Below are 24,976 nucleotides of genomic sequence, written 5' to 3' on the forward strand. Positions count from 1 at the left end.
CAGCGACCTGGCCGACGCCGGAGGTGGGCCGAAGCGGGGACCATCTCTCCATCCTCATCCTGCAGCGAGATCTCCGATACCCCCTGAGTGACCTGCCCCCAGACCGGGAGAAAGCTAGGGACAAAATGGGAAAGGACAGGGCCACCAGGCAGCCCCGGCCTCGCAGCAGAAAATTGAACAGTATACCGTCCCGGCGCCCCCCCAAGGGGAGACTACGACGCTATCAGGAACCTCCACACCCGACAGAGTAAACGCAATCCTAATGGCTATTCAGTCCTCACAACTGGCAGTGGAGTCCAAGATAGGAGAGGTCCGTGTGGACATGGGCCTCATTAGGCAAGACCTCAGGAATGCTGTGGGCCGCATAACAGAGGTTGAAACTAGAGTCTCACAAACGGAAGACGACCTTGCTGAACTTAAAATTAAAGTGGCCCAACTGCAATCCCGAAATGGCGAACTCCACCGAAGGGCCGAGGATGCTGAAAATCACTCCAGGAGGAACAACCTGCGCTTTGTGGGATTTCCAGAGGGAGTGGAAGAGAACAAAGCAGTCGAGTTCTTGGAGAGCTGGATCAAATCCTGGATGCCAGACCAGTCGCTGTCGCCATGGTTCTCGATTGAAAGGGCGCACAGGTCGCTGGCCCCCCGGCCACCCTCTGGGGGCCCGCGTCGGACGATGTTAGCTCGCTTTATTAACTTCAGAGACCGCGACAGAGTTCTCGTAGAAGCCAGACATGTGGCTGATCTCTTATGGGACAATCACAAAATCCTGGTGTTCCCGGATTACACCCGCGAGGTACAGAACAGACGTCGGTCCTACTAGCGGGTTAAGCAGAAGCTAAGAGCCATGCAGCTCTCTTACATGTTGTTGTTCCCCGCACGCTTGAAGGTCATCCTAAACGGAAAAGCTCACTTCTTCAACTCACCGGAGGAGGCATGGACATGGCTGACGGAAGAGGCTCCGAGGCCTAGCAGGGAGCCTAGGGAGCAGGCAGGAGCTTCGGCCGGGGACCATTCGCTCCCCCGGAGGGAGAGGAAGAGAAGCCGAAGACGTGGAGGCCGAGGTGGAACAGAACCGGCGACCCGGATGAGTGAAGATCGGGAGGTCACACCAGTCTCGAACACTGAGGCTGCGACGGGATTCACACCGGGAAAAAGAGACACCAGCCAGTGGGCCTAGTGGCGACGACCCGGGCCTGTCCTAGGCGCTGGGCAGAGGAACCTATTTGGTTTGAGCCAGACGGCGGGGCCCTGCTGGAAGGGCGCTTGTCGGGGGCTCGCCGAGTAGATACTGAATATTTGCTGCAAGACTAAGCTCTGATGCCCGAAAGGGGCACTTAAGCTAACCTTCTAAACAAACATTGCAAGAGATCCGTGTTTCAGGAGTGGTCCATCACTCCACACTAACGCCAGGTTTAGTAGATAAAACTGGTTAAAATGGGTGTTAGGGCGACAGATGCTTCTTGGGTGGAAGTATGGGGTGGGGAGAGGGGGAGTTATGTTTACACCACAGTTACAAATTAATGTATGCTTAGGTTTCTTGACTCGTGAGGGTTCCTTTTTTTCCTTTCTTTCCTCTTCTTTCCTGTCCCACGCCACAAAACACCTGGAGAGGCACCCCTTTGGCACGGCCCAGCTCTCTCTCTCACACACACACACACACACACACACACACACACACACACACACACACTTAACCCCACTCATATGCCGCTTACAATGATTACAATTCTGTCCTGGAATGTAAATGGCCTCCTGGACAAAATTAAGAGATCAGCGATATATAGTACCCTGCGCAGGCATGCCCCTGCGGCGATTATGCTACAGGAGACGCATCTCCTTGGAACCAAATGCCCCATGCTCGCCAGAGGGGGATATGACAGGGTCCATCACGCGGGCTTCTCTAGAGGTTCCAGGGGTGTGGCTATACTGCTTCACCGCTCTCTGCCCATTACAATAACAGCCACACGTGCTGACACACAGGGTAGATACATAATGGTGGCTGGGCTGATACACGGGAGACCCATAAACCTAGTAAGTGTATAAGCCCCTCCCGGGGGATTGGAGACCTTTTTGGCCTCCCTCAAACAGATTATAGCTGACCTTCCCCAGGGTACCACATTAATAGGAGGGGACTTCAATGCAGTACTACACCCTGAGTTAGATGTATCAGGAAACAAAACAGCCGGCCGCTCGTCCAGAGCGTCGACGGTCAGATATTAGGCGGATAGCCTCGGTTTGTGTGACATATGGCGAACCTGGCACCCCAAAACTAGGCAATACACATACGTCAGCGGCACATGGGTCACATGCCAGAATAGACCTCCTATTCGCCCCAGCGCTAGACATAGTTAACGTTACGGGAACAGAGATCCTTCCACATGGGGTGTCCGACCATGCACCTGTACAGGTGCGCCTAGGCAACGCCGACCCGACTAACAGGCCCACTTGGAGGCTAAATGCTTGGTACCTACAGGAGGAGGATTATAAAGAGGCAGTGAGAACCCGATTGATACAGTACTTTGAAGATAATGTAGGCTCAGTGCAGTCGCCGGGCACGGTCTGGGCAGCATGCAAGGCAACAATTAGAGGCCACGCCAAACACCTCATCCGAGTGAGGGAACGAGCTCATATCTCCCAAATAGCCGAACTAGAATCGCAGACACCACACCACGAACGCAGGCATCTGGCCTCTCCTTCGGCCCAGGGCCTTCACCAGCTCCTGAAAATGCGCGAAGAGGTCAAGGCCCTCACCCTAGAATCAGCCAAGCTCATGTGGAGGGCCTCCACCGCCCGAGTATATGGATGGGGGGGGGGGGGGGGGGGGGACGACAAGAGTGGGAAACTCCTGCACTGGCTGGCCACATGTCCTATGGCTAACAGAATTATACCCGAGATCTCGGACGGGTCCGGAGGGCTCTCCAGAGCCCCTAGGGACATTGCACAGAGCTTCGCTGTTTACTACGAGCGCCTGCACAAGGAGCACCCACGGACACAAACAGAGAGGGACTCTCCCCTCCTCGACGAAATCACCCTTCCCAAGGTGTCATCCACAGTCAAGGATGCGCTCGACGAGCCACTAACCCTGGAGGAAGTGACAGCCGCAATAACCGCACTAGCTTCGGGTAAGACCCCCGGCCCAGACGGCTTACCAGTCGAGTTATATAAAAGCTGCGGTGACGCAGTGGGGCAACACCTCCTTAGCATGTATGAGGAGGCCGAGAGCAGGGGCCATTTTCCACTAGGTATCGACCAAGCCACAATTACCGTGATTCCTAAAACCCAGCCACCATCACGGAACTGTGCGGACTATCGCCCTATCTCCCTTTTAAACGTTGAAGTTAAGATACTCTGTTCGATCCTCGCAGCAAGGCTAAAACCTGCCCTCTCAGCGCTGATCCACCCGGACCAATTCGGCTTCATGCCAACCAGGAGCACCAGGCACTGCATTAGACGCCTGCACCTGGCCCTGGCGCACCGTGATATCCTAGCAGACTCACCGAAAGCTCTTCTCCTCCTCGATTTCGAGAAGGCGTTTGACACAGTGGATTGGTCATACCTACATCAGGTACTGAAGGGCAACGGGATTGGCACCAGATTTAGGAGACTCGTGAAACTCTTGTACTCACAGCAGACGGCCAGAGTACAGGTGAATGGAACGGTATCGGACTCTTTTCACATAGGAAGAGGCACGCGCCAGGGTTGCCCCCTGTCCCCACTCCTTTTCGTGCTAGTGATAGAACCACTCGCCAAACTGCTCAGAGAGGACCCTCTGATTGAGGGATGGTCCTGGCCCTCTGGCTCTGAAGACCGCGTAGCCCTCTACGCGGACGACGTTCTCGTATATGTCGCGAACCCAGCCACAAACGGTCCGCGTATTCTGCAGTTGCTTGATCTTTTCTCTGAAGCATCCGGCCTCACTCTGAATCACCGTAAGTCCCTACTTGTTCCGTTACACCCGGCGAGGGATTGCATAGATTGGCAGCAAACCATCCCCATTCGGCGAAACAGTATTAAATACCTGGGGATCTCAGTCTCCCTTGTACCGGAGTTAGCGTGGGAACTCAATGTGGCACCGCTCGTAGCTAAAGCCAAGACAGACCTACTGCGTTGGCAAACCTTGCCCATTAACTTACTTGGGCGAGTCGCTCTCTTAAAAATGATGGTCCTCCCCAAATTTCTCCATCTGCTGCAGAATTTTCCATTCCGAATCCCAAGAAATGGTTTAAAAACCTGGATTCAATGATCCTCCAATTTTGATGGAAAAACGCCCGCCCGCGACTGGCACTCGCTACATGCCAACGTGGCTTGTGTGAGGGGGGTCTCGCGATGTCAAACTTATACTACTACCACCTTGCGACGCAACTCATTGTGGTGAACGACTGGGTTAGTGGAGGCTGGTCGGATCCGGCCTATAGACTTGAGCTCGGCACGCTGCAATACGCGGGAGTATTCAACGCCCTTTACGGATGTCCAATTCCCAACTGCACCCCGGAGGTGACCAAGGTGACGCTCCTGGGAAGGAGAGAGGCCCAGAGGATTACCGGTTGGTGGAAACGAATCACCGGTCAAACCCCATTGTGGCACGGTAGTCTCCTGACTGAGGTCAGGAGACTGCAGGGATTCCGGAAATGGGCCGAAATCGGAATCTCCACACTTGGAGATGTCTGGGAGGGCTCACACATGAAATCCTTGGAGGGCCTCCAGAGCACCTTCTCCATGAACAAGTCGCAGTTCTATAGATACCTTCAGATCCGTCATGCTCTAATGACACACATGCGTACTGACACGCCCACGCCAGACCATTCACCAATGGAGGCCAAAGTACTGATGGGCAACCTGGGCAAGGGAGGAATCTCACAAATATACTGCTCACTGATCTCCAAAACCCTTAGTCCTATGACCAGACTTCGCAACAAGTGGGGTGGGTGGGTAGAATAGAAGAAGGGGACTGGAATGATGCCCTGGCAGCCCCTGGTACCCCAACTATATCCTTCAGGCTCCGTTTGATACAATCCTACTTTTTACACGCCGTATACATGACACCCAAGAGACTATGCGAGGCGGGTCTCCGCTCCACAGCTGCCTGCCCCAGATGCTCCCAGCCGGGAGCAGATTTCTACCACATGACATGGTTATGCCCGATCATAGAGGAATACTGGAAAAAGATTGCAGCACAAATCTCTGGGGCCCTGCAAACATACCTACCCCCCGAACTGCTCCTGTTTCTACTGGGGGTGGCGGGAGACACAGATTTGGGAAGAATGAATAGATCCTTTGTGGGAATAGCATGTCTGGTTGCCAAAAGGGATATCATGACCAAATGGATGACAGAGGGAGCACCGTCCCTAAATAAATGGAAACGGGGGATGGACTGGTGTGCACAACAAGAGAGTGGTGTACGAGGCCAGGGGGTGCCCGGGCAAATACAATAAGATTTGGGGAGGTTGGGAGGCCTTGGGAGAGGACTAGGTTACATGGGATTCCAATTTACACTTACATTCAAAAACCAATTCCATTGACGGACCCAAATACTTGCGGACCTGGTCCTCCTGTTCAATCTCGTTCTGGATCCAGGGGAGCCCTACCCCGCATAACTGAGTGGGGTCGACTAACAGAGGGCACATCCACGATCGAAACTGGCCGCAAGGCGCCAAAAATGCCTCCAAAATTTACAACCCACAACACGAACCACCCGTGGACAGGAGACACTTTTCACCCTTTTCACTCTTTTCCCTTTATTCAACTCACACATTTTCCTTTGGGTTCGTTTCTTCCGTATTGGTTTACCCATCTCAAGTGATCCTATTCGATCAGAAATAAGTTTTATGCGCACAGTAGGGCGCTATGCAATAATGTGTATCACTTGGCTTGGCAATGTTTTTGTAAATCTCCTTTTGGAAAACAATAAAGCATCTTTATTAAAAAAAAAAAGTTTCCAGTCATTTTCAAGCACTGCTCACAAAGCAATCATAAGGTGCCTGTAAAATCTGCCATTAGATCACAATGCTGCTGCTTGAAAGATTTGTTTCAAAAGTGAAGCTTTCACACACAAAAAAAAAAAAGAAGGAAGGAGCAGAGAGAAAAGTGTCCCCAGTTGGTCATCATCCCTAAGATTAAAGTGTGTAATTTCCTGCCCCATCCCGCCAGGTAATAATATCACCTCGACTGGGGAAGATAGTCTGGTGGAGGGTTCTGGCTGCAGATAAGAAGTACAAAAAAAAAATGCTGCAGCCACCTGCTTGAGAGCTCATAAAGGATACGCAAATCCGATAAGACTCAGATGCTTCTCAGCTCATGTGGGAAAGCACATTTCAGTTTGATAAGGCACCCACCAAACACACAAAAACTGAAAAAGAAAAATGTCAAAACAAGCCTTCAACAAATGAGCCAGCCTCTGCTACACATGGAGAAACTGCTGAAACGATGCTGCAAGATAAAGATCAGGATGCCACATGCCTTTGAGCAGGTGGTTCCCAACCTGTGGTCCGGGGAATCCTGGGGGTCTACAAAGCCTAATCAGGGGGTCCATGACTACTGAGAAAATGTAATATCATTAACAAATTAGGTCCCCAGCTTTACTTGGGGGGAGGGGCTCCCCGGATTCCAATAATTATTCAGTGTTGGGAGGGGGGGTGTCCACAGAAGTCAAAAGGGTGGGAACCACTGCCTTAGAGTTATTCGGGTCTAGACCAGGAGTAATGTGGCAAGGGTGTAGCAAGGCTCTTTAAAAAAAAAAAAAAAAAAAAAAAAGTCTCTCTCCTAATAAATCTTGCATGATGTACAAGTAATTGCAGTCTGCTCACTAGATTAGGCAGTCTGCTCTCTAATTAGACAATCTGCATGGTCGCAACAAAAAATCAAAACTGATGTTGCGAACAACAAGAAAAAAAGCAGGACCAGGTAATTATCCAATGAGCTCTAATCCTGTGAACCTCTGGCATGAAGCTAATAAGTGACCTCAATTAATCACATATTGTAAGAACAATTAGTGAACAGTAAACCCTTGTTACGATATTCATCAAATTCACAGAACTGTCTTACATCACCCATTAGGTTTGAGGCGAGAAAGTTAACCAGGAGAAGGGAAAACTAGTTTTCGGATTGTATGCATCGACATGATAAAGCTATCAATGTAAAATGTCTAGTTTGTGCTATATAAAAACACAAACAAATAATTCAGTTACTCTCAACCAAATGCTTTACTGGTTAACACAACCGAAAACGATTCATCATAAACTAAATACCTGTCGCCTACGAACTACATGATCACTCCAGTACAATCTAGTGGTAAAATCCTATCTTCCTGTAGGCCAAAACCCTTGATCAGACTGTCCCGTAGACGGTGGCAACAGGACCACCTCATATTCAGAAGCTGAAAACTGTTCTCCTTTGTCACACATTGACAGGCCTCACCCTTTACGTACTTCAGCAGTTCGATTAGACACTGATGGGACCCCAGTCATCTCAGCAGGTATACTTCACACTGGATGGGTTCACATTCCAGATGGCTCTGCGGTTAACCTATCTGTATAATCAGTAGATAGCTATATCGGGTAGTAAGGGTGAGAGATGGCCGCACTCAGAAGGATTCGTACATAAATGTTGTATAGTCTGATGAGCAGGAAATGGTGCACGTGATCATATGCCCTACTACCCTTGGGCAACAATAATGTGTGATCAAATCACACACATAGTATTATACAAACAGAGATCACAGCACACAGTATACAATGTAAGACAGATGAGAGTCAAAACAACATAGTCATTGAAGGATAGAAATGAATAGAACAATCGAGCACATCGGTGTTCATATCTTGTCTCCATAGAAGAGTTTATTTATTCTGAACGAGGTGGTGTTCCATATAACAGGGAATAATTTTTCTATAACAAAAAACAGCCAACACGTGTTTCGTCACATCAGTGACTTTTTCAAGGCCGAAAATGACGGGAAGGTTCCATACCCGTAAAGTCAGATGCGTCTCAGCGATAGTAAAACGTCAGAGACACAGATACAAAGACGCCGTCACACGGCCGGACTGTAGTTTCTTGACTTACGACACATACGTGTTGGACTTACCAGGGTTCTTTTTTGATGGACTGCTTCGCATGACCTTTGGACTATATATGAGACTATTTATCTGTGACTCTGACGTTTTACTATCGCTGAGACGCATCTGACTTTACGGGTATGGAACCTTCCCGTCATTTTCGGCCTTGAAAAAGTCACTGGTGTGACGAAACACGTGTTGGCTGTTTTTTGTTATAGAAAAATTATTCCCTGTTATATGGAACACCAGCTCGTTCAGAATAAATGAACTCTTCTATGGAGACAAGATATGAACACTGATGTGCTCGATTGTTCTATTAATTTCTATCCTTCAATGACTATGTTGTTTTGACTCATCTGTCTTACATTGTATACTGTGTGCTGTGATCTCTGTTTGTATAATACTATCTGTATAATCATCTACGGTCAAAAGGACACTCTAATGAAGGAACTCCAGTGGTATCTCCGAGGGGAAACGTTTCTGATCCCACCCTCGTCTCTTTTGCCCTTCCAGTTGTCCAGCACTATGAAATGCTCATTAGGGGAATGTTTTGCATTGCACGTTTACCAATAATTTAATAAGACTACTTAAATAAAATGCATAGGAAGCTCACCTCCTATCGTACTCTCCTGGTACTCGTGAAACTGGCCTTTCACAAAGCGCAGGACCAGACTGGACTTCCCCACGGCAGACTCCCCCAGGAGCACAAGTTTAAATTGGCAAATCTTGCTTGCAGCAGCAGGTCCATTCGGTCGAGCGGTACTGCTCCGAGCCGCCATAGTTTGTTAGCTTGCAGTACTTTCCAGGAGGAAAAACACACCAGGCACAAGTGGAACACCACACTTCGGGCCAAACCCCACTGCGGCAGGTGGAGATCTTGTTTAAAACTGTCAGGGGGGGAAAAAAACGCACACATTACTTAGTTTAATACTTTGACGAATAATGGATATGAGACCCGATTTACTAGCACTCGCATGCAGAAAAACAAGCACTGGCAAAGGTGCTTGTGGCTGATCTTTTCATTTGACAATGCTTTGTGAGGGAATAGCTTTTGTATGAAGGAATTAAATTAAATGAAAACAAGCATCATCTAAAGGCCTAACTGTATATTTTCTTATGCGAAATTAACAATGCAATAACAGTCCCTGACACTAAAGGGGACTACTTATTGTGCAGATGTGTACTGGTAGAATTATGTGACTCAATCAGGTAACTCAATGGCTGAGGCCGACCGACCTTGCACACTGTTTTTGGGTAGCAAAACGGGAATGACACCACAAAAGACCAGTGGATGAAGGGACGACTGAAAACTGCTCTCCTGAACTATTATTATTATTATTATTAAAACCAATAGATGTAATCAGCATTCACAAGTATATACATAGCACATCATGAGTATTGAGCACCACTGGTGGTGGAGGAGGAAAAGTCTTTTGAACAAGGGTCAACTCACAGAGTAGGAACGAGTTGTATTCCTAAAATCAATTTAAATAGGACCAGAAGCAAGATTATTTGTGTCATCTTGAAATCAGTCATGGGAAAAACCAACTGCCCTGCAGATTAAACGATTATTTAGTGCATGAGCCATCCAGCCAAACAAAATGAGTGAAAACAAATTACTGGGCAGTAAGTAACTCAGCTGTGAATTTATGGAGGCTTTACCGTCTTCAGTGTAATAAGCTTTAAACATAGCTGAGCAAAAGGAACAACATAACGCAACTGCAAATCTCAAAATAAAATGCAAGTATCTGGGTGATGATGTAGGAAGAGAAGGTGAGACAGCCCTAATCTCCAGCAAGCAATCTCCTAATCAACCCTGCTATTCAGGGTCCCGCCCTGACTACTAGAGCAGTAGTTCCCAACCTTTTGACTTTTGTGGATCCCCACTTTATCATTACTGGAACCCAGGGAGCCCCACTGAATCATTACTGAAAGCTGGGGACCTAATTAATCGGCTATTTAAATTTCTAAGCATTTCGGACCCTGAGAAGGCTTCGCGGACCCCCAGTTTTCCCATACCACAGGTTGGGAACCACTGTACTAGAGAAAATAACCTTAAGGAGAATGTGGCATCAATGGATGCCTGGGGTCCACAAACGAAGGGCGGTGCACAGGCACTATTACACAACTACATGAACCCAAGTAATGCAACTTTCCTCACTAGTGTGTCAAATTAAGAAAACTGTGGATTCACCCTTGACTGCACACGAAAACACTGACTTACTTCACTGAAACATACCTTGGCTGCCTGTGTTTCGATAGATTCCAAGGCTTACGATGGGCCACAAAAGCAGGCATCTGTCTCAAAAGATGTCTATTTAATTTACATTTCTCATTTCAGGCACAGAAAATGCACTGCACTAAAAATAAGCATTGGCAAAGCCAACAGGTCATGCACTGGCCGCCAGCCTTTTAGATTTTGTCAATGTTGGTTCTGCTTTTGCGCCATTGTGTTTGCAAAACTTTATTGCAGAGAAAATGCTGGGCCCTCCCATCAACCTAAAAAAATATTGCCGAAAACCAAAAATAATATATATATATATATATATATATATATATATATATTATATATATTTTTAGTTTTTATTTATTTTTATTGAGAATCAAACTTTGCCATAGCAGTCCGTAAGTGAACTAGTGGTGTCCGGATGTTCTCCTTGTGAAAAGGCAGAATATCATCATTCAGAGTGCAGCTAGCCAGTGGCTATAGTGGGTTGCCCCACTGACCCATGGGGTACTGGGTGTTAGAAAAATGTGAATAATACTATAAAAGACCACACGAGTAAGAGGGCTCGCTGAACGCCCCTTACAAGTATACCTATTTGTTTGATAAAATCAAAATGTCTTGGCTAACCCCAGACCTAAAAATGCAAGCACAACCATGCACAAATCCTAAACGGGTTTACAATGAGAAGAATCAAGATGCAAATGCTATACTGCGAAAAAGTTACTAAAAGTAAGAAATTACGATGACAGAGACGAGACCGTGTCAAATCTGAAAGGTATATACTTCCGTTTTCAGAGAAACTGTCAGTTATGTAACTAAAAAGGAGGTGATGAGAACAACACTTTCCTGCCACAGTACAGCTTTGTAGACGCGGGGGGCAGATTTGCAGTGGCATTCTTTACCCGGGTGCCAGACTGACGTCAGGCAATAAACTCCAAGATTCGTTCAGAAGATCATTTTCCGAGTAGCCGCTCCTGTCGACCGGCGACGACCGTCCGAGCTGACCCTTATCTTTGTTGACGGGACATTTTGCTTTATCTACAGCGCACAGGTGACAGGCTGTTACTGCATACACAGACAATGCATGCCAAGGCTGGCAGTGCGTCAGGAACACGACCTCTAAATGCATGGCGATGGCAATTAACACCAGAGCTATCAAGTTCCTTTGAAATAATTCGTACCAGGGACTTCGAGAGCTCCAGAAATTTCGTGTGCGGGGAGCTCTGTTCGAGTCCTTTGCAAAGGATTAAGCCAAGTTGCTAACATGTTATGGTTATGTTATTCAGTTTTCGTATAGTGCTTGCTCATCACTGGCTTTGACTCCCAGCGCTTTGGAGCAGATATTATCTGTTCTTTTGTGTTTGGCCAGGAGTTAAGGGTTTCGTGGGAGAGAAAGCTGTGGGCATGGCCTAGACCCATGATTAGGTGTGGTGTGTGAGCAGGGGGATATGGGAATATTATGATTTACTCTGCAGGTGGGATTTTGAGGGAACATATTATGCCTGGTGGTGGTGGGTCTTCTGAGCTGCCACTTTGAGTCAGCTGTGGCCAGTCGCTGGGGTCTCAGACCTCTAAGCGTCACAACCTTCGCGTTAATGGGCGATTGTGCGGATAATGCAAGGGGGTGCATTAGAGCCCATGTGCATTTGTTCTGAAGTGGAACTTTTAGCTGTGAAAGCAAGAGAAGATAACAAGACAGTATGCAACAGCCTCCACCACTGTTTTTATCTAAACAACTTGATTTGTTTCTGCCAGTGCTCAACTTTTGTAGTGAATGATGTGAGAAGCTTCCCTTATGTTTCAGAGTAAATACACCCCTCTCAATAAACACGTTATTCATTCTAACTTCACAGCTTTCTAACAGTCTGACACATGAAGAAGTATTACGTACAGAGTAGTAATTAAATAAGCTTTTGGAAGAACATTAGACGTCTCAGTAAAACATGCACTACAGATAATAAAAACCGATTCATCTCCTGGCACTGTTTGTAGGCATGTGTCCTCACATAAGAGCAGTTGCTACTTCAGTCTGACATAAAGAGCCCTCCTATAATGATTCCTTTTGTTGAAGTTCCTGGTCAATCACATTGAGGCATTGCTAATCTTCCTACAAAAGATCATCAGTTCATCAATCACATGGCGCATGCAGGAGCAACAGCTAACAAACATTTGCAATGCAACGGTCTCGCATTTCTCAGAGTTAGAGCTATTAGCAGTTGTAAACTCCCACCCGTACATTTCTTGCCTCATTAAATGGATAGAAAAAACGAGCGTGATCGCGCTGCTAAAAAATGGAAATAGAAACGGTCTCAGGGTCGATGTCATGCAAAGCGCTCGACTTCAGCAAGCTAGATCGCGCTAAAAAAAAAAAAAAAAAAAAAAGTAGTCGTCCTCAAAACAGATGGAAAACAGCGAGCCTCGTATGTTTTCAGTACTTGGTTGCTGCGCTCGAGGAGGGCTAACCACCTGAAAAGACATGACATATGCATGCCTTCAACTAATGAAAGCAATCAGATTTTAAAAGGCAAGCCCACGAACCAATGAAAGACACTTACGTGACATGTGCAGGGCTCCGAGCCCTTTTCTAACTACTACAGCTAGCGCATGCTATGCAGGCTCGACCCTAAAAAGGGGAGATATCTACATGACTAGGCTACGATGTAAAAAAAGAAACAAATACAGGTGTGTGGAAAAAAAAAAAAACTGCTCAAGGAACCATGCAGTTTTTCTTTCTCCTGATATCAGAGCTACGATAAAAGCCTCTTTGGTTATGTGTAGGGGATATATTGGGTCAAGCTTTGGATTCCAGCAAGGCTGTGATCATATACCTTTCTGATTATACAAGCCTCTGAAAATACTAAAAAGTAAACATTTTAAATGACTGATTATTCACAGACTTTGAGTATGCAAAGGCTCTGCTTATGAGTATGCCCTGATTAAGCTAGCTTTCTGATCATACTAGGGCTCTGAATATGCTACCACATTCGTTATGCTGCTCTTCAGATTTAAGCAGAGTTCACAATATACCACTGCTGGTTTTCTTACATTAGTTTCAGAGGAAACTTCTTGTAAATTAATCTGACAAAACTATCTTTAAGAATGCATTCACTTTCACAAACGTTACTGTAATGAAAACCATATTCTACTTGAGCCCCACACTGGACCCCCATTTTGACCTGCTCCACTTAACTGCTGGGAAGATCACTTCATCTTACTGTGCCACATTTCCCTTATTTTAATAGGATTGCGAGCATGTACAAAAGTACTATAGCAATGACTGGTCATTTGTGTTATAATTAGGTAAGTTCTGCTAAATCTTGTCACAAACCAAACGTAAGGGATTGCACATGTAAGTTTGGCTTCCACATGCAAAAATTGTTTTTTCACTCAAAAATAAATAGCCACATGAGAATTTCATGTGTTCAGCAAGAGTGTGATCTTTGTAATCTTGTCTCAGACAAATTTTGCATTTTCCTCTCAGCATTCTATAGGGTGGTTATGTTTTTTTCCGGATGTTGCAGAGTTATGTGGGGCGCTTTCTGGCTTGTCCAGCTTTGATCTGAAGGATGTGTAGGAGGGTGAGATGTGACACTGGAGAGTTGTGTGGTCTTTACTCTGCTATTCTGAGCTCTCTCCTCTCTTTGTTGAGCTCCTTTTTGAACCAGTATTCTGATGGGTTGCTTCTGAATAATTTAAGCTGAATGGGCATCTTGGTTGAGTATACTCAACATCATGGTGTTGTAGTCTGTATTAGGTCACAAACTGAGTGATGCCTTTCTGGTGGCTGTTTGAGAGCATTGATTTTGCCCTCCAGTTCATTCAAGGCATTTTGTTTTGTGTTTCTTACCCAACATTTGGTTCTGTAGGACTGATTTTTGTGTTTTAGGTTCCCTGCAGTTAGTTGGAGGAGAGCGATTTAGTGTCTGATTATTCAACTGGCATGACAGAGTTCAGTGACACTGAGTCAGCTTTGGCCACGAGTAAGTTTCAGTATTGCTTTTATCAATTGTTTGAGGAATTCTTTTAGGTTTTGTATTAGCCAATGTAAGCTGAAGTCTCCAGGGTATACATTATTGGTGTCAAGGAGGGATTGCTGTGCTAGGCGGACTGGTAGTTGTTCAGAGAAAGTTGTTGGTACCCCAGCAGCTGGTAGATGACATGGATATCAGTTGAGGTTAGTCCCTTGATGTGAAGTCTACCCTTCGATATTCAAAAGTGGAGTAGTTTTCAGGCTTAAAGGTGTTGATCTGAAGGATTTTTATCCCAGCCTTCCTTTTTGTCCATCAGTCAAGATATTACATTGAGATTCCTGGGAGTTGGACGTGGGGTGGGGTCACAAAGTCATATTTCCATTAGGAATGTCCATTTCTTGTGTTACAATCATTTTGGCTCCTTCAGTGGCATGTTTGCCCACGGATCTGCAGTTGTGTAGAATGCATCACAGATAGGAAAGAAGTGGAGCTCCAAGGTTGCAAGGTTGATCTCCTGCTCAAGCTACAATACAACGAGCTACAAAAGGCTTTTTCCTGGAAGCATACCCAGACCAGAGGCAACTGGAGCAAGACTGTACCATGCTGTTGGCCTCTGCCTGGAACCTTGCGAGTCTACTAAGTGCCTCCCATGAGGTTCTTCAGTGAGGGGGGGGGGGGGGGAGGAGGAAATCCTATAGTGGATTGTGACTTTAAATAACTAAGTTAGAAAGTACAATCTTTGACCAAGACTAACAAGACTAACCCAGATGGTCTCTTGTGGTCATCCTCAATTTGTTCTCAGTCTACCACGACCAATGACCACGTCATTGGCTCTTTATGCTTTTTGGCACCATTTCCACTTAAAATTTAAAAACCCATGTCTCTAGTTCCACTTACAGAGATTTTTGTTCAATAACTGTTACTCTATTTTTCTAATCTGGTTTGAGATTTGTATTATTTTGCAGTTTGACTACTGCTTTGGTACTACATAGATACTTTAGGCACTGCTGTAAATTAAGCCTTCCTACTCTGTACTGGGGGTTGAGGTTAGATTAACTTAATGACTGTGAGGGTAAATGGTCCTTCAAAAAATCTGCAATTATTCTTCGAGGTGGGTCGAGATCCACTCAAAATAATAATCAAATTTCTGTAATGACTAAAATGAGGGGTAAAAAAATTGATCCCATGTCAGTTTTTACCCTTATGCTCCATCATTATTGGGATTTTAAAATATGAACATAAGTAAAATCTGTTTTATTAAATGATGCGTTAGCAAAATTTTAAACCATCTCTAAAAATGCACTGCAGTTTAGTAAACAGCATCTGACCTGTTTTTCGAGTGGCAAATATTTTTGAGTGCATTTTATTTTGAGCGCAAGCACATTTAACAGATTAGCAAAGCTGTCTGCAACAGTCATCCAGATTTTGTTTTCCAAGTCACTCAGATTGGTTTCTTTGGGTACAAGGTTTGCTGAAATATGAATTCACCAATTTTGCTTCATCCTTATGGGAATATTTGAATAAAATAAAAGCAGCATTCTGTAATCAGTATAAATAGCCACGAATTGATAAACGTGAAAACGTGCATCCATTTTTATATTGGAACTATTGCGGATGCAAGTTGAGCCCTACAGCTCACTGTATTTATTACAGCACTCACTCTAACAGTACATGTTGTGCATTACTGAACCATACTATATCCAACATCTTATACACATGAATGCATGACCTGCCTTAGCAGCAGACGCTACTTTCTCCTGCAACCATACCGCGGGGCTCTCTAGGCAGGCAGTCTGGACGTTTGTTACAGCAGGGTGTTGAGCCTACTCTATTTTGTGAGCAAAACAACATAAACCTTTTGGCTTTGGCCTCAATATGGCCTGGGCGTCAGGCTAAAGCAATTCCACCCCTTTAACTTCCTGGGAGTAAACCGCTAATCCACAGCAGCAACTTTAAAAAGGAAAAGGCTGCCTACTCATGAATGGTTGTTTCCCAGCTAAGACGAACACTGTGCCGTTACTACCTGGTGCCAAACAGAGGATTATTTCCTCATTCTAACAATGGTCAAAGGATAAAACTGAAACATGAGCGGTCCGAACAAACCAGAAATGAAAATCAGCCAGACCTCAAGGAGCTTTCGTGCAAACATTGCCACAGGCTGGTTCAGCCTTCTACCCTAGCAATTATGAAAACTGCACTTTTCCGTCTTCAGTTATTTCTTGATGGTATCTGATCCCATGCCAAATACGTGGAAGGGTGTTTTCATGGTAAAAACCCCAACCAATACAGGAACAAAATGTTATAAAATGTGAGATGAGAAATACTGTAGGAAGCAGTTTTACACTGTGAACCCTCAGAGAAAATATAGTATGAACTAACTATTACAATAAAAAGGGAGTTGGGGAGGGGGGTTGCGATTGTGAACACCACAGAAATGGGGTTTAGACTACCACAAAGAGACTTTTGCTTACACATCTCTAGTTCGGAAGACAAAAAAGATCTGTTTTTCATGGAGTACATATATAATACTATTAGCATTTAGTTGTTTGAGAGTTAAATCACTTTATAGGCCTACCTACCGACCACTTAAAATAGGCCACACTGCATCTCATCTTTTCGATAGGCAGTTCATTGGTCAGCAAGGGTGCTATTCTACTTGTAAAGTATCTCCACAGAATTGCATGGTTGGTAAAATGTTCAAGTACTACAAGAAAATAGTAGAGGTGTAACTGGCATATATTTCTATACAAGGTCCATAAAAAAAAATAAAAATAAAAATAAAAAATAAAAAATATGGGCACATGAAATTGCTGCTAGAATTTCTTTGAAAAGTGTTTCATGCAGATCACGCATAATATAGAAGTGTAGTTGGAACATTTAAAAGAGCCGCAATTACATTATTATCCTCCCAATCCAGTTTCACCAAAAGAGCCTTTAGAATCCCTGGCAACATTTAAGCTATTCCACCTACCCCAGTATCTGTTAAAACCGAACTTAATTCAAAAGTTGTCTCTGCTGTGGGATTATGCACAAGACTTATTTAAATTTAGACAAACAAAATTCTTAGTTTTAACAAGTTTCCGAGAATGGCATAATGAGGATTTTCAAGCTGAGCCTTTTCTTCGCACAATAAATGACTGTTACGCTCATCCATTTCTTCAAACGTTTGCTCTCCTGGATGGGGCAAAAATAGACATTTTAAAGCAAAAAAAACAGCTTTTCCTCCTACTTCTCATTTCCTATTTCAGATCTCTGTGAGTAACGGTGTTGCTGTGCTGTTAATCATCAGAATCCTAGACATGTACATACAAGGTCTTCAGAAAATTGTTCGTAGTGTTTGAATAGAAGTCATATGCATGATCAATAAAATAAAAACAATTTTGCAATGCAATGGGTCTCGTGTTTGCCTGAGTTAGAGCTACTGGCGTTGTAAATTCATAACTGGACTTTTTTGCCACATAAATTGGTCAAGTGTCTCATAATTTGGTCTTTTTCTGCCACATAATTCCTGTGGTCCTGCATATAACTAAAGCACTTTCATTTACCTTCTTCCTCTAGCTGCAGCCAAAAATGAAAATATTGCCATTTACCATCCTAATTTAAATCTGCTATGCTAATTTCAATAGAATACCCCTTCACCACCCCACCATCAAAGTTGTTCGGTGGTCTATTCCCAAAACAAGACACAAGACAGCCACAGAGGAGTAACGAAAGAAATAAACTAGAAGGGTCACCCAAACATATCAAGAGTGTTTAAACAGTCAAAACGTAAGGATGTTAAGTTGGCCTGAATCATGGTCATCAATGCAATGAGGCGAGATTAATAAAGCATGTACAATTATCATATAAACCTAATAAAAACCTTAATCAGAAATAAAAGTTTGACATTAGACTGTAATGCTCAGAACAGCTACTAGAGAACACCACAATGAAAATAGCATTCATAAGAAACAGTCATTTTACCATATAGTTAACCCCATAGGGCATAACCACACGAAAACAAAATGTCAGGAAGTACTGCAATGTAACAATATACTCAGCCCCTAGGGACATAGTGCATTACACATTTTCAGAGCTAGCAGGCCTTCTGAAATGATATTACAAACAAGACCCTTAAAAAACAAACTACTCTCAGCTGTTCCAACCATGAGAGGTTAAAAAAAATTAAATGGAGGGAGGGGTGATCATTTTAGTTTCCCGACTAACAGTGTGGGGCCCATAGATGATCTAGACAGAAAGCAGGTTGTGGCGAATGTTTTGAAGGTGGTCCCATTGTCCCAGGACCACCACCGGCTGAGTTATGAGCAAAAATATTTTGCAAAAGAAAGCGTAGCGCCTTACACATCTTCAGGCCTAGCAGGCTTACTGCAGTACTAAGGCCCTTAGAACACAAACTACTTCAACCTCTAAAACAAAAGTTCCAGCCATAAGAAAGCTTAAAAAAGGACTGAATGGTAGGAAGGGTTATTTTGGGTTCCCCACGAACCTAGATTGGGGACCCAAGGATGACCTAAACAGAAAGTGCGTCATTCTGAATGTTTCGGTGGTGGCCCATTGTGTTTGGACCGCCACAGGCTGAGTTAAGTACAAAAATGTTTTGAGAAAGAATGCTTGCAAAGCAGTATGGGGCACCTTTACCGAAGTGCAGTGAATATTGTAGCATTGGTTTGCCCGCTGTGCCGGGAGGGCCCGTTGCAGATTTTTATGTTTTGTTAGTAAAGCACTCATCAATTATAAGTGTTTTGAGAAAGCTATGGAGTGTGAAGGTGACAACAAAAAAAGAAACGAGTGATTAGGTAACAGTGTGAACAATGTGACCAGCGCTCCAATACCGTCTGAGTTTGTGCTGTGAGAGCTATGGCTGCCATGAAGCACGAAGGGGAGAGACAAAAGAAAGTTAACCCATGATGAATTATATCAGCAATGGTGAAATTACCCATATAACATGGTCAGTCTGCAAGGCGTTAACAAAACCGCCCCAAGGCGGAACAAACAAAGCAATTACCATTGATATCAAATGATTTTAGAAAGGCAAGACCACAAACGAGAAAGTGATGGGTGTGAGGTGGGCGTGGTTAAAAGCCCACAATACTTTCAACAGGTCAAAGCGCTTGTGCGCTCGACATATAAAAGGTGTGCATCCTTTATTCTAAATAAATAAATTGGGTACAACCTAAAATCTAAGGGGTAGCAAAGCCAAAGACCACAAACATAAAATAATTACTTGGACTGCTAATGAGACAAAGTGATTTTGTTTAAAAAAAAAAAAAAAATGCATTAACCAGTTTGTGAAAAAATTGATTATTAGTTGGGGTGAATGGTAGGCAGCCAAGAGCAATGCTACTATTCTTGTTAGAATCAGTATTTTAAACCAGATGTCTGCCTCTGGTAGCAATGGCACAGAACAGACAGCCTTAAGAAAATGTGAAAAGCATTTAGAAGTACTAAATCAGTTAAAAATTTAAAAACAACAATAAAAATCTAACTTTTTTAATTTTAAAATAGCGAATATTTTTATGAACAAAGTGACACCAGAACAGCAAAAATCCAATAAGGAGATCCGGATAAATTAATTTTCAAAGTTTTAGATAAAAACAGTGCCAAAAAGTGCTAACGCCAACTGGTTGCAACTGTAAGAAAAGAGAAGGGTGACCCAATAACCCACTATGAACTTGGATAGTAGTATAAAACTAAAGGAAACGGTCAGCACAGGGATCATTTATAACAAAATATTGTAGTTAAATATTTATGCATCTAGAGATCTACAGCTCCTTAATCAAAAAAAACAAAAAAAAAAACACCCACAGGATTTAATCCAATGGCAGATAGTGAGGATTAATGCAGAGAAAAGAACAATAAACAGGTGTACCAGCAATGCAATTACGATCAATTGGTCTGTATTGAAGTAAGGGATTAACAAGTGGTTCTAGGAACAAGAAACACACATCTATCAATCATGTTAGTTGTACATAATTACATTCACTGATTCGCTGAGACAGAAATGTGTAATCCACTTTTAATACAAGGAACATTTCTGAAGAGTGCTGAGTGGGGATGGATTCCTGTGAACTTTGTTCAGGTGTTGTGCATCTCTAAATGTATAAATATTTAATTATAGTTTTTTGTTGTAAAATGATCCCCTGAGGCCATTTAGATTTAACTGCATGCAACTGGTCGCAATAGATCGGGACAAGGGTGAGGTATTAAGTCAACTGTGATGAAGCACGGGTTGGATAGAGAGACCAGGCTTGCGCCAGATTAAAGTGTTTCCTTCTGACTTAGGCTCTGAAAGGAATGAATAAATCCTCAACAGGGCAAGTCAGCAGGCTGTGATCAAAATAGGTTTCAGGAGGTCAGCTGACTGTTGGATGAAGTCCCTGTGATGTAGTTGACTTTTGGCAGCAAATCTCAGAGCAGGAGAAATCCAAAATTTGCACCCAAGGAAGGTCCCTCACCAACTGGGTACTTTTGGCACCTTTTCCCAGTGAAAATTTCTACCTTTGGACTCAGTAACTTTTTTGGAACTCTGGATCCTCCAGGAGGGCAAGGCTGAAGTTGTAGTCGAATAGGTCTCCCTAATGCCAGACATCATCTTCACAATCTTATGCTGAAAAGGAATTGCTGCTGTGGAAAACCTCAAGGCAGGAGCAACCTGAATCTTTGGCCCAGCGGCAATGCACCTTCATTTGACTGATTTGGCAGGTTGGTTCCAGTCTTTTGTCGGATCTCCAGGCAAATACTGCTAAAAATGTTTTTAACTCCCAGCTTTTAGGATTAGGCAGGAGGGCTACACAGCCACTTATCAAAGGGCTCAATGACCTTAGGGGCACCACTTTGGAGTCGGGACTCACTCCAGTAGAAGCCACCAGCAGGGTCCACGGCAGATCCAGTTGGAACTAGTCAGCTGGGCTCTTCCAGAAAGAGAGATTGTCTGAGCTTTTGTGTCCTACAGGTTAGCCAACCGACCCTTGGAGTCCATTACGCAGTCCTGGGTACAAGTGGGAGCAAGTCCAGCCCTTGTGGGTCTACTTATGGGCACGGTCCTGTCTACCACAGGTAGAAAGGTGTTCCGACTAGAGTACTGGGGGTGCCACATTTGTGCCCAGTGGCTGACTGTGGGTGGAGAAATCTTCTAAACACTCCATTACCAACTGGGTCACCCTGTCCACTTTTGCAACACTTCCTGTGTCTTTTACTGTTAACTATACCACAATGTCCCTCTCTACCTAAAACCAACTTGCAGAGCCCTTCTTCCCCTGTGCAGAGCTTCCTGTGCCCACCCACAGGTGTGGCTAGGATAATACTGGTCACTCAAAACCAGTTCTGGGGGCTGCTCCTCGCCTATAGTGACTGAAGACTGGCTGTCATGCAGGGTAGGCACTCTATGAAGGTAATTAAGTTCCTGGAAATTGCCCGGATGGCCTCCCTGTCAGGGAGAAACCTGTTCCAACACTTTGTTGACTGCCAGGAAGTAAAACACATTTTACCACTGGAGGCCATCAGTCAGGTGAGACAAGTCTGGCAGAAAAACATATGCAGGAAAATGACAACTTTCTAAAAGTGTCATTTTTAAAATAGTAATTTTGAATCCAACTTGATGATTAAGTTGGATTTTAAATTACTATTACAAGTAATGGAATCATTAGGTCTAGCTCGCAAACGCTTTAACATGTTGTAAGTATTTACCCATGCCCATCACTTTCACTTGCACTTGTTGTGGGCTTGCCTTCAAAAATCACTTGATATCGTAGATATTTGCTTTACGTTTATACCGCCTTAAGTCTGTTTTTGTCACACCTTGCAGACTGCCCCCGTTACATGGATAATTGCATGACTGTCGATATAGTTCACCATTGGCAAACTATTTTTTTTTGTCTCTCCCCTTCGTGCTGCATGGCGGCCTTGGTGCTCAGCGTGAACTCGATCAGCGGTATTGAAGCGCTGGTCATATTGTTCAGTTACCTAATCAGAGTAATTTCTTGTGGCACTGCAATTAAAACACTTGAAATTGGTAAATGCATTACATAAAACAGAAAGCCTAAAAGCGATAGCGAATTTCCCGGCATAGCGGGAGAGCAGATACTACAATATTCACTGTACTTGTGAAAACGCAACCCATGATGCTTTGCAAGCATTCTTTTTCAAAACATTTTTGCCCATAACACAGCCTGTGGTGGTCCTAGGACAATGAGACCACCACCAAAACGTTCAACACAGCAGAGCACACTCGGTCTCTCTGGGTCCCCACACTAGATTAGTGGGGACCCCAAAATAATAACACTTCCCACCATTCAGTGTCTTTTTAAGCATTCTCATGCCTGTACATTTTGTTTTCCAGCTGGGAATAACTTATGTTTTAAAGGCCTTGTTTGTAATCTCATTGCTATAGGTCTGCTACCCCTGAAATTATGTAATGCACTAAGTCCTGTTGGGGCTGCATATATGGCTGCTCTGCATTATTTATTGCCATTTTATTTTTGTGTGGTTATGCCCTCTAGTGTGCTAACTATATAGTTACATGACCATGTTTCTTACAAATGCTATTTCCATTGTGGTGTCCTCTAGAGGCTGTTCTAAGCATTACAGTCATATCAACATATTAAAATATTTGTGGCACGGAACTTGCCCCATAATGCTGTGCAGAGCATTACTTTTACAGAAATTTTTACTCATAACTCATCCGGAGTGTGGCCAAGTTTAACATGTTTTAGAGATCAGGGAGTAAGCAATGGGGCGTGGTTGCCAGTGTGCAGAGGAAAAAAAACGGCAAAAAGAAATCTAGAAAAAAACGGGAGTAACCATGCAAACTGCCCTTTTCCTACTAGGTGGGATTGAAACATTACCAACCGTTTTTACTAGAGAGAATAATAATAGTTCTGTTGCTTTGTGTGTTGTAATCAAGAAGTGTGATTATTATCCTATCAGGAAAGGCTCCGCTCGGCCTTCAGGAATTAAGTGTGCAACCTGCACAACTGTCTGTAGCCAGCAGTTGAAATGCCAACAATGTTGCTTTTTTTTTTTTTTTAAATCAAAAAAGGCACTCATTCTACATGCACTGGAAAGAGGAAAGTCTGTCGAACCCACATCCATGTGGGATTAGAATCTTGGAACTGTGTGCCACACCATTGCGTATACACCATGAATTCAACTCCAAGGGCCATCTTGCTCCTGTTATCAATGTAGGCTTTACCTCTTTACTGCCAGACAATTTCCACTTGTTTGAAATTTTAGGGAGATGGGCGATCACCACTTTCTGTTCAGAGTTCTGTGTCAGACATAAGTAAATCAATGGTATAAAACTGCAGGAAATTTGTGTGGCTGAAGGGGTGATAAAGAGGTGGAAGTGAAAAGGTAAAAGTGTAAACATTTTTTTAATCGACTATGAAGCTGAAGGGTAGAGGGTTTCATCCAGTTCTGTAAAAATTTGAGACACTGATTTTTTCAAAAGCAGGACTATTACGCATTAACGCCAGAAGGCTTAAAGGGCTAGTTAGATTTCATGCGATACTAAACATACCAAATGTCAGTGAGCTTTTTGCTTGCAAAGCCAATTTGCTAGCTTGCGATAAGACACCACTGTAGACTAAGTAGCAAAGGTACCACCCAGAATCAGGAAGTTTTAGTGTGCAGAATGGAAGCACTGTAAATCCAAATGCTTAATATTCTCTATTCATCCCAAGCCACTGAGTATTGGGGAAGCCACAATGCCAGTAACTGGCACAAAAACCTTCTAGCCTTTGCATGGCAGCCAGAAACCTTTTACATTGATTGTTATTTTAAGAGAGCTTATACCGCGCCTGCTCACTTTAAGGGGTATCCCAGTTCAATGATAAAGTAAAATGCACACAGTAAAGAATGAAGAAAAGAGGTATGTTGCACGCTAATTGTAAACAACAACATTTTAAGCAGTAATTGGAATTCATAAAGTTAGAATAAACATATATTAGCAGGAACATTGTTGTAGTGCAAAACTGACAAGTAAGTGAAAGTACTATCTCCTGTCCCGGAATATATGTCATGCGAGAGAGACCTAATGGCCCTAGTTACTTTACAGGTGTTGGTTCTGCTACAAAGGTGGCAGAGGCCTCTGGTTTAGAGAGCTCTATACACGTGACAAGAATTTAAAGATGATGCACTTCAGAACTGGCAGCCAAATAAGACATTTCAGAAAGGGAATTAATGCGGATCTCGGAGGTAGATGGCACACCAATCTGGTGGTGGTGTTCTGACTGGCTTGAAGAAGAGTCAGCAGATAGTCAATGCCAGCATACAAAACACTGCCATAATATAATCTGTTAGTTATTGATACTGGGGAATTTGTTTTCCTACAGTGAAGGGATATCGAATTGAAAATCCTGCAAACCATACATAGGACACTGTAGCAAGGAGCCACCAACAGCTAACATGTTCTTTCATGCTAAGAAAACGGTCAATTAGAATGCCCAGGTTTCTAGACACTTTCCAGTGTTGGGGGCAAGGCTAAGCTTGCTCAGCCACCATTCATCAGACTTGATGTATCCTGGTATGCTAAACAGTGCAATCTTGGTCTTATCACCTTTTTAGTTCAAGACAAATCTGTCTCTTCCAAGGGGCCAGAGCTTGATACTCGCAGAATTTACTTCTCGTGGACTCTGTCACCAGCAATGGATATCACTATGTATCTTGGGCATAAGACTTCAAAAACAGAGCACGCCACCACCAACAGGTGCCATACAGATATTAAACAA

The 24,976-nt window shown here is 43.9% G+C and overlaps 1 protein-coding gene across 1 annotated transcript in view; it reads right to left on the bottom strand.

Annotated features, from left to right (window-relative positions):
* The window catches only part of RAB5C (RAB5C, member RAS oncogene family), a 148,488-nt gene that overhangs the window by 82,143 nt on the left and 41,369 nt on the right, over positions 1 to 24,976 (bottom strand). Inside the window, exon 2 of the mRNA XM_069237679.1 lies at positions 8,665 to 8,938. Coding sequence (XP_069093780.1) covers positions 8,665 to 8,830 — 166 coding nt within the window. The 5' untranslated portion in view covers positions 8,831 to 8,938. The remainder of the gene's footprint in view (positions 1 to 8,664; positions 8,939 to 24,976) is intronic.

This window comes from Pleurodeles waltl, chromosome 6, assembly GCF_031143425.1.
Source record: "Pleurodeles waltl isolate 20211129_DDA chromosome 6, aPleWal1.hap1.20221129, whole genome shotgun sequence".
Lineage (NCBI taxonomy): Eukaryota > Metazoa > Chordata > Amphibia > Caudata > Salamandridae > Pleurodeles > Pleurodeles waltl.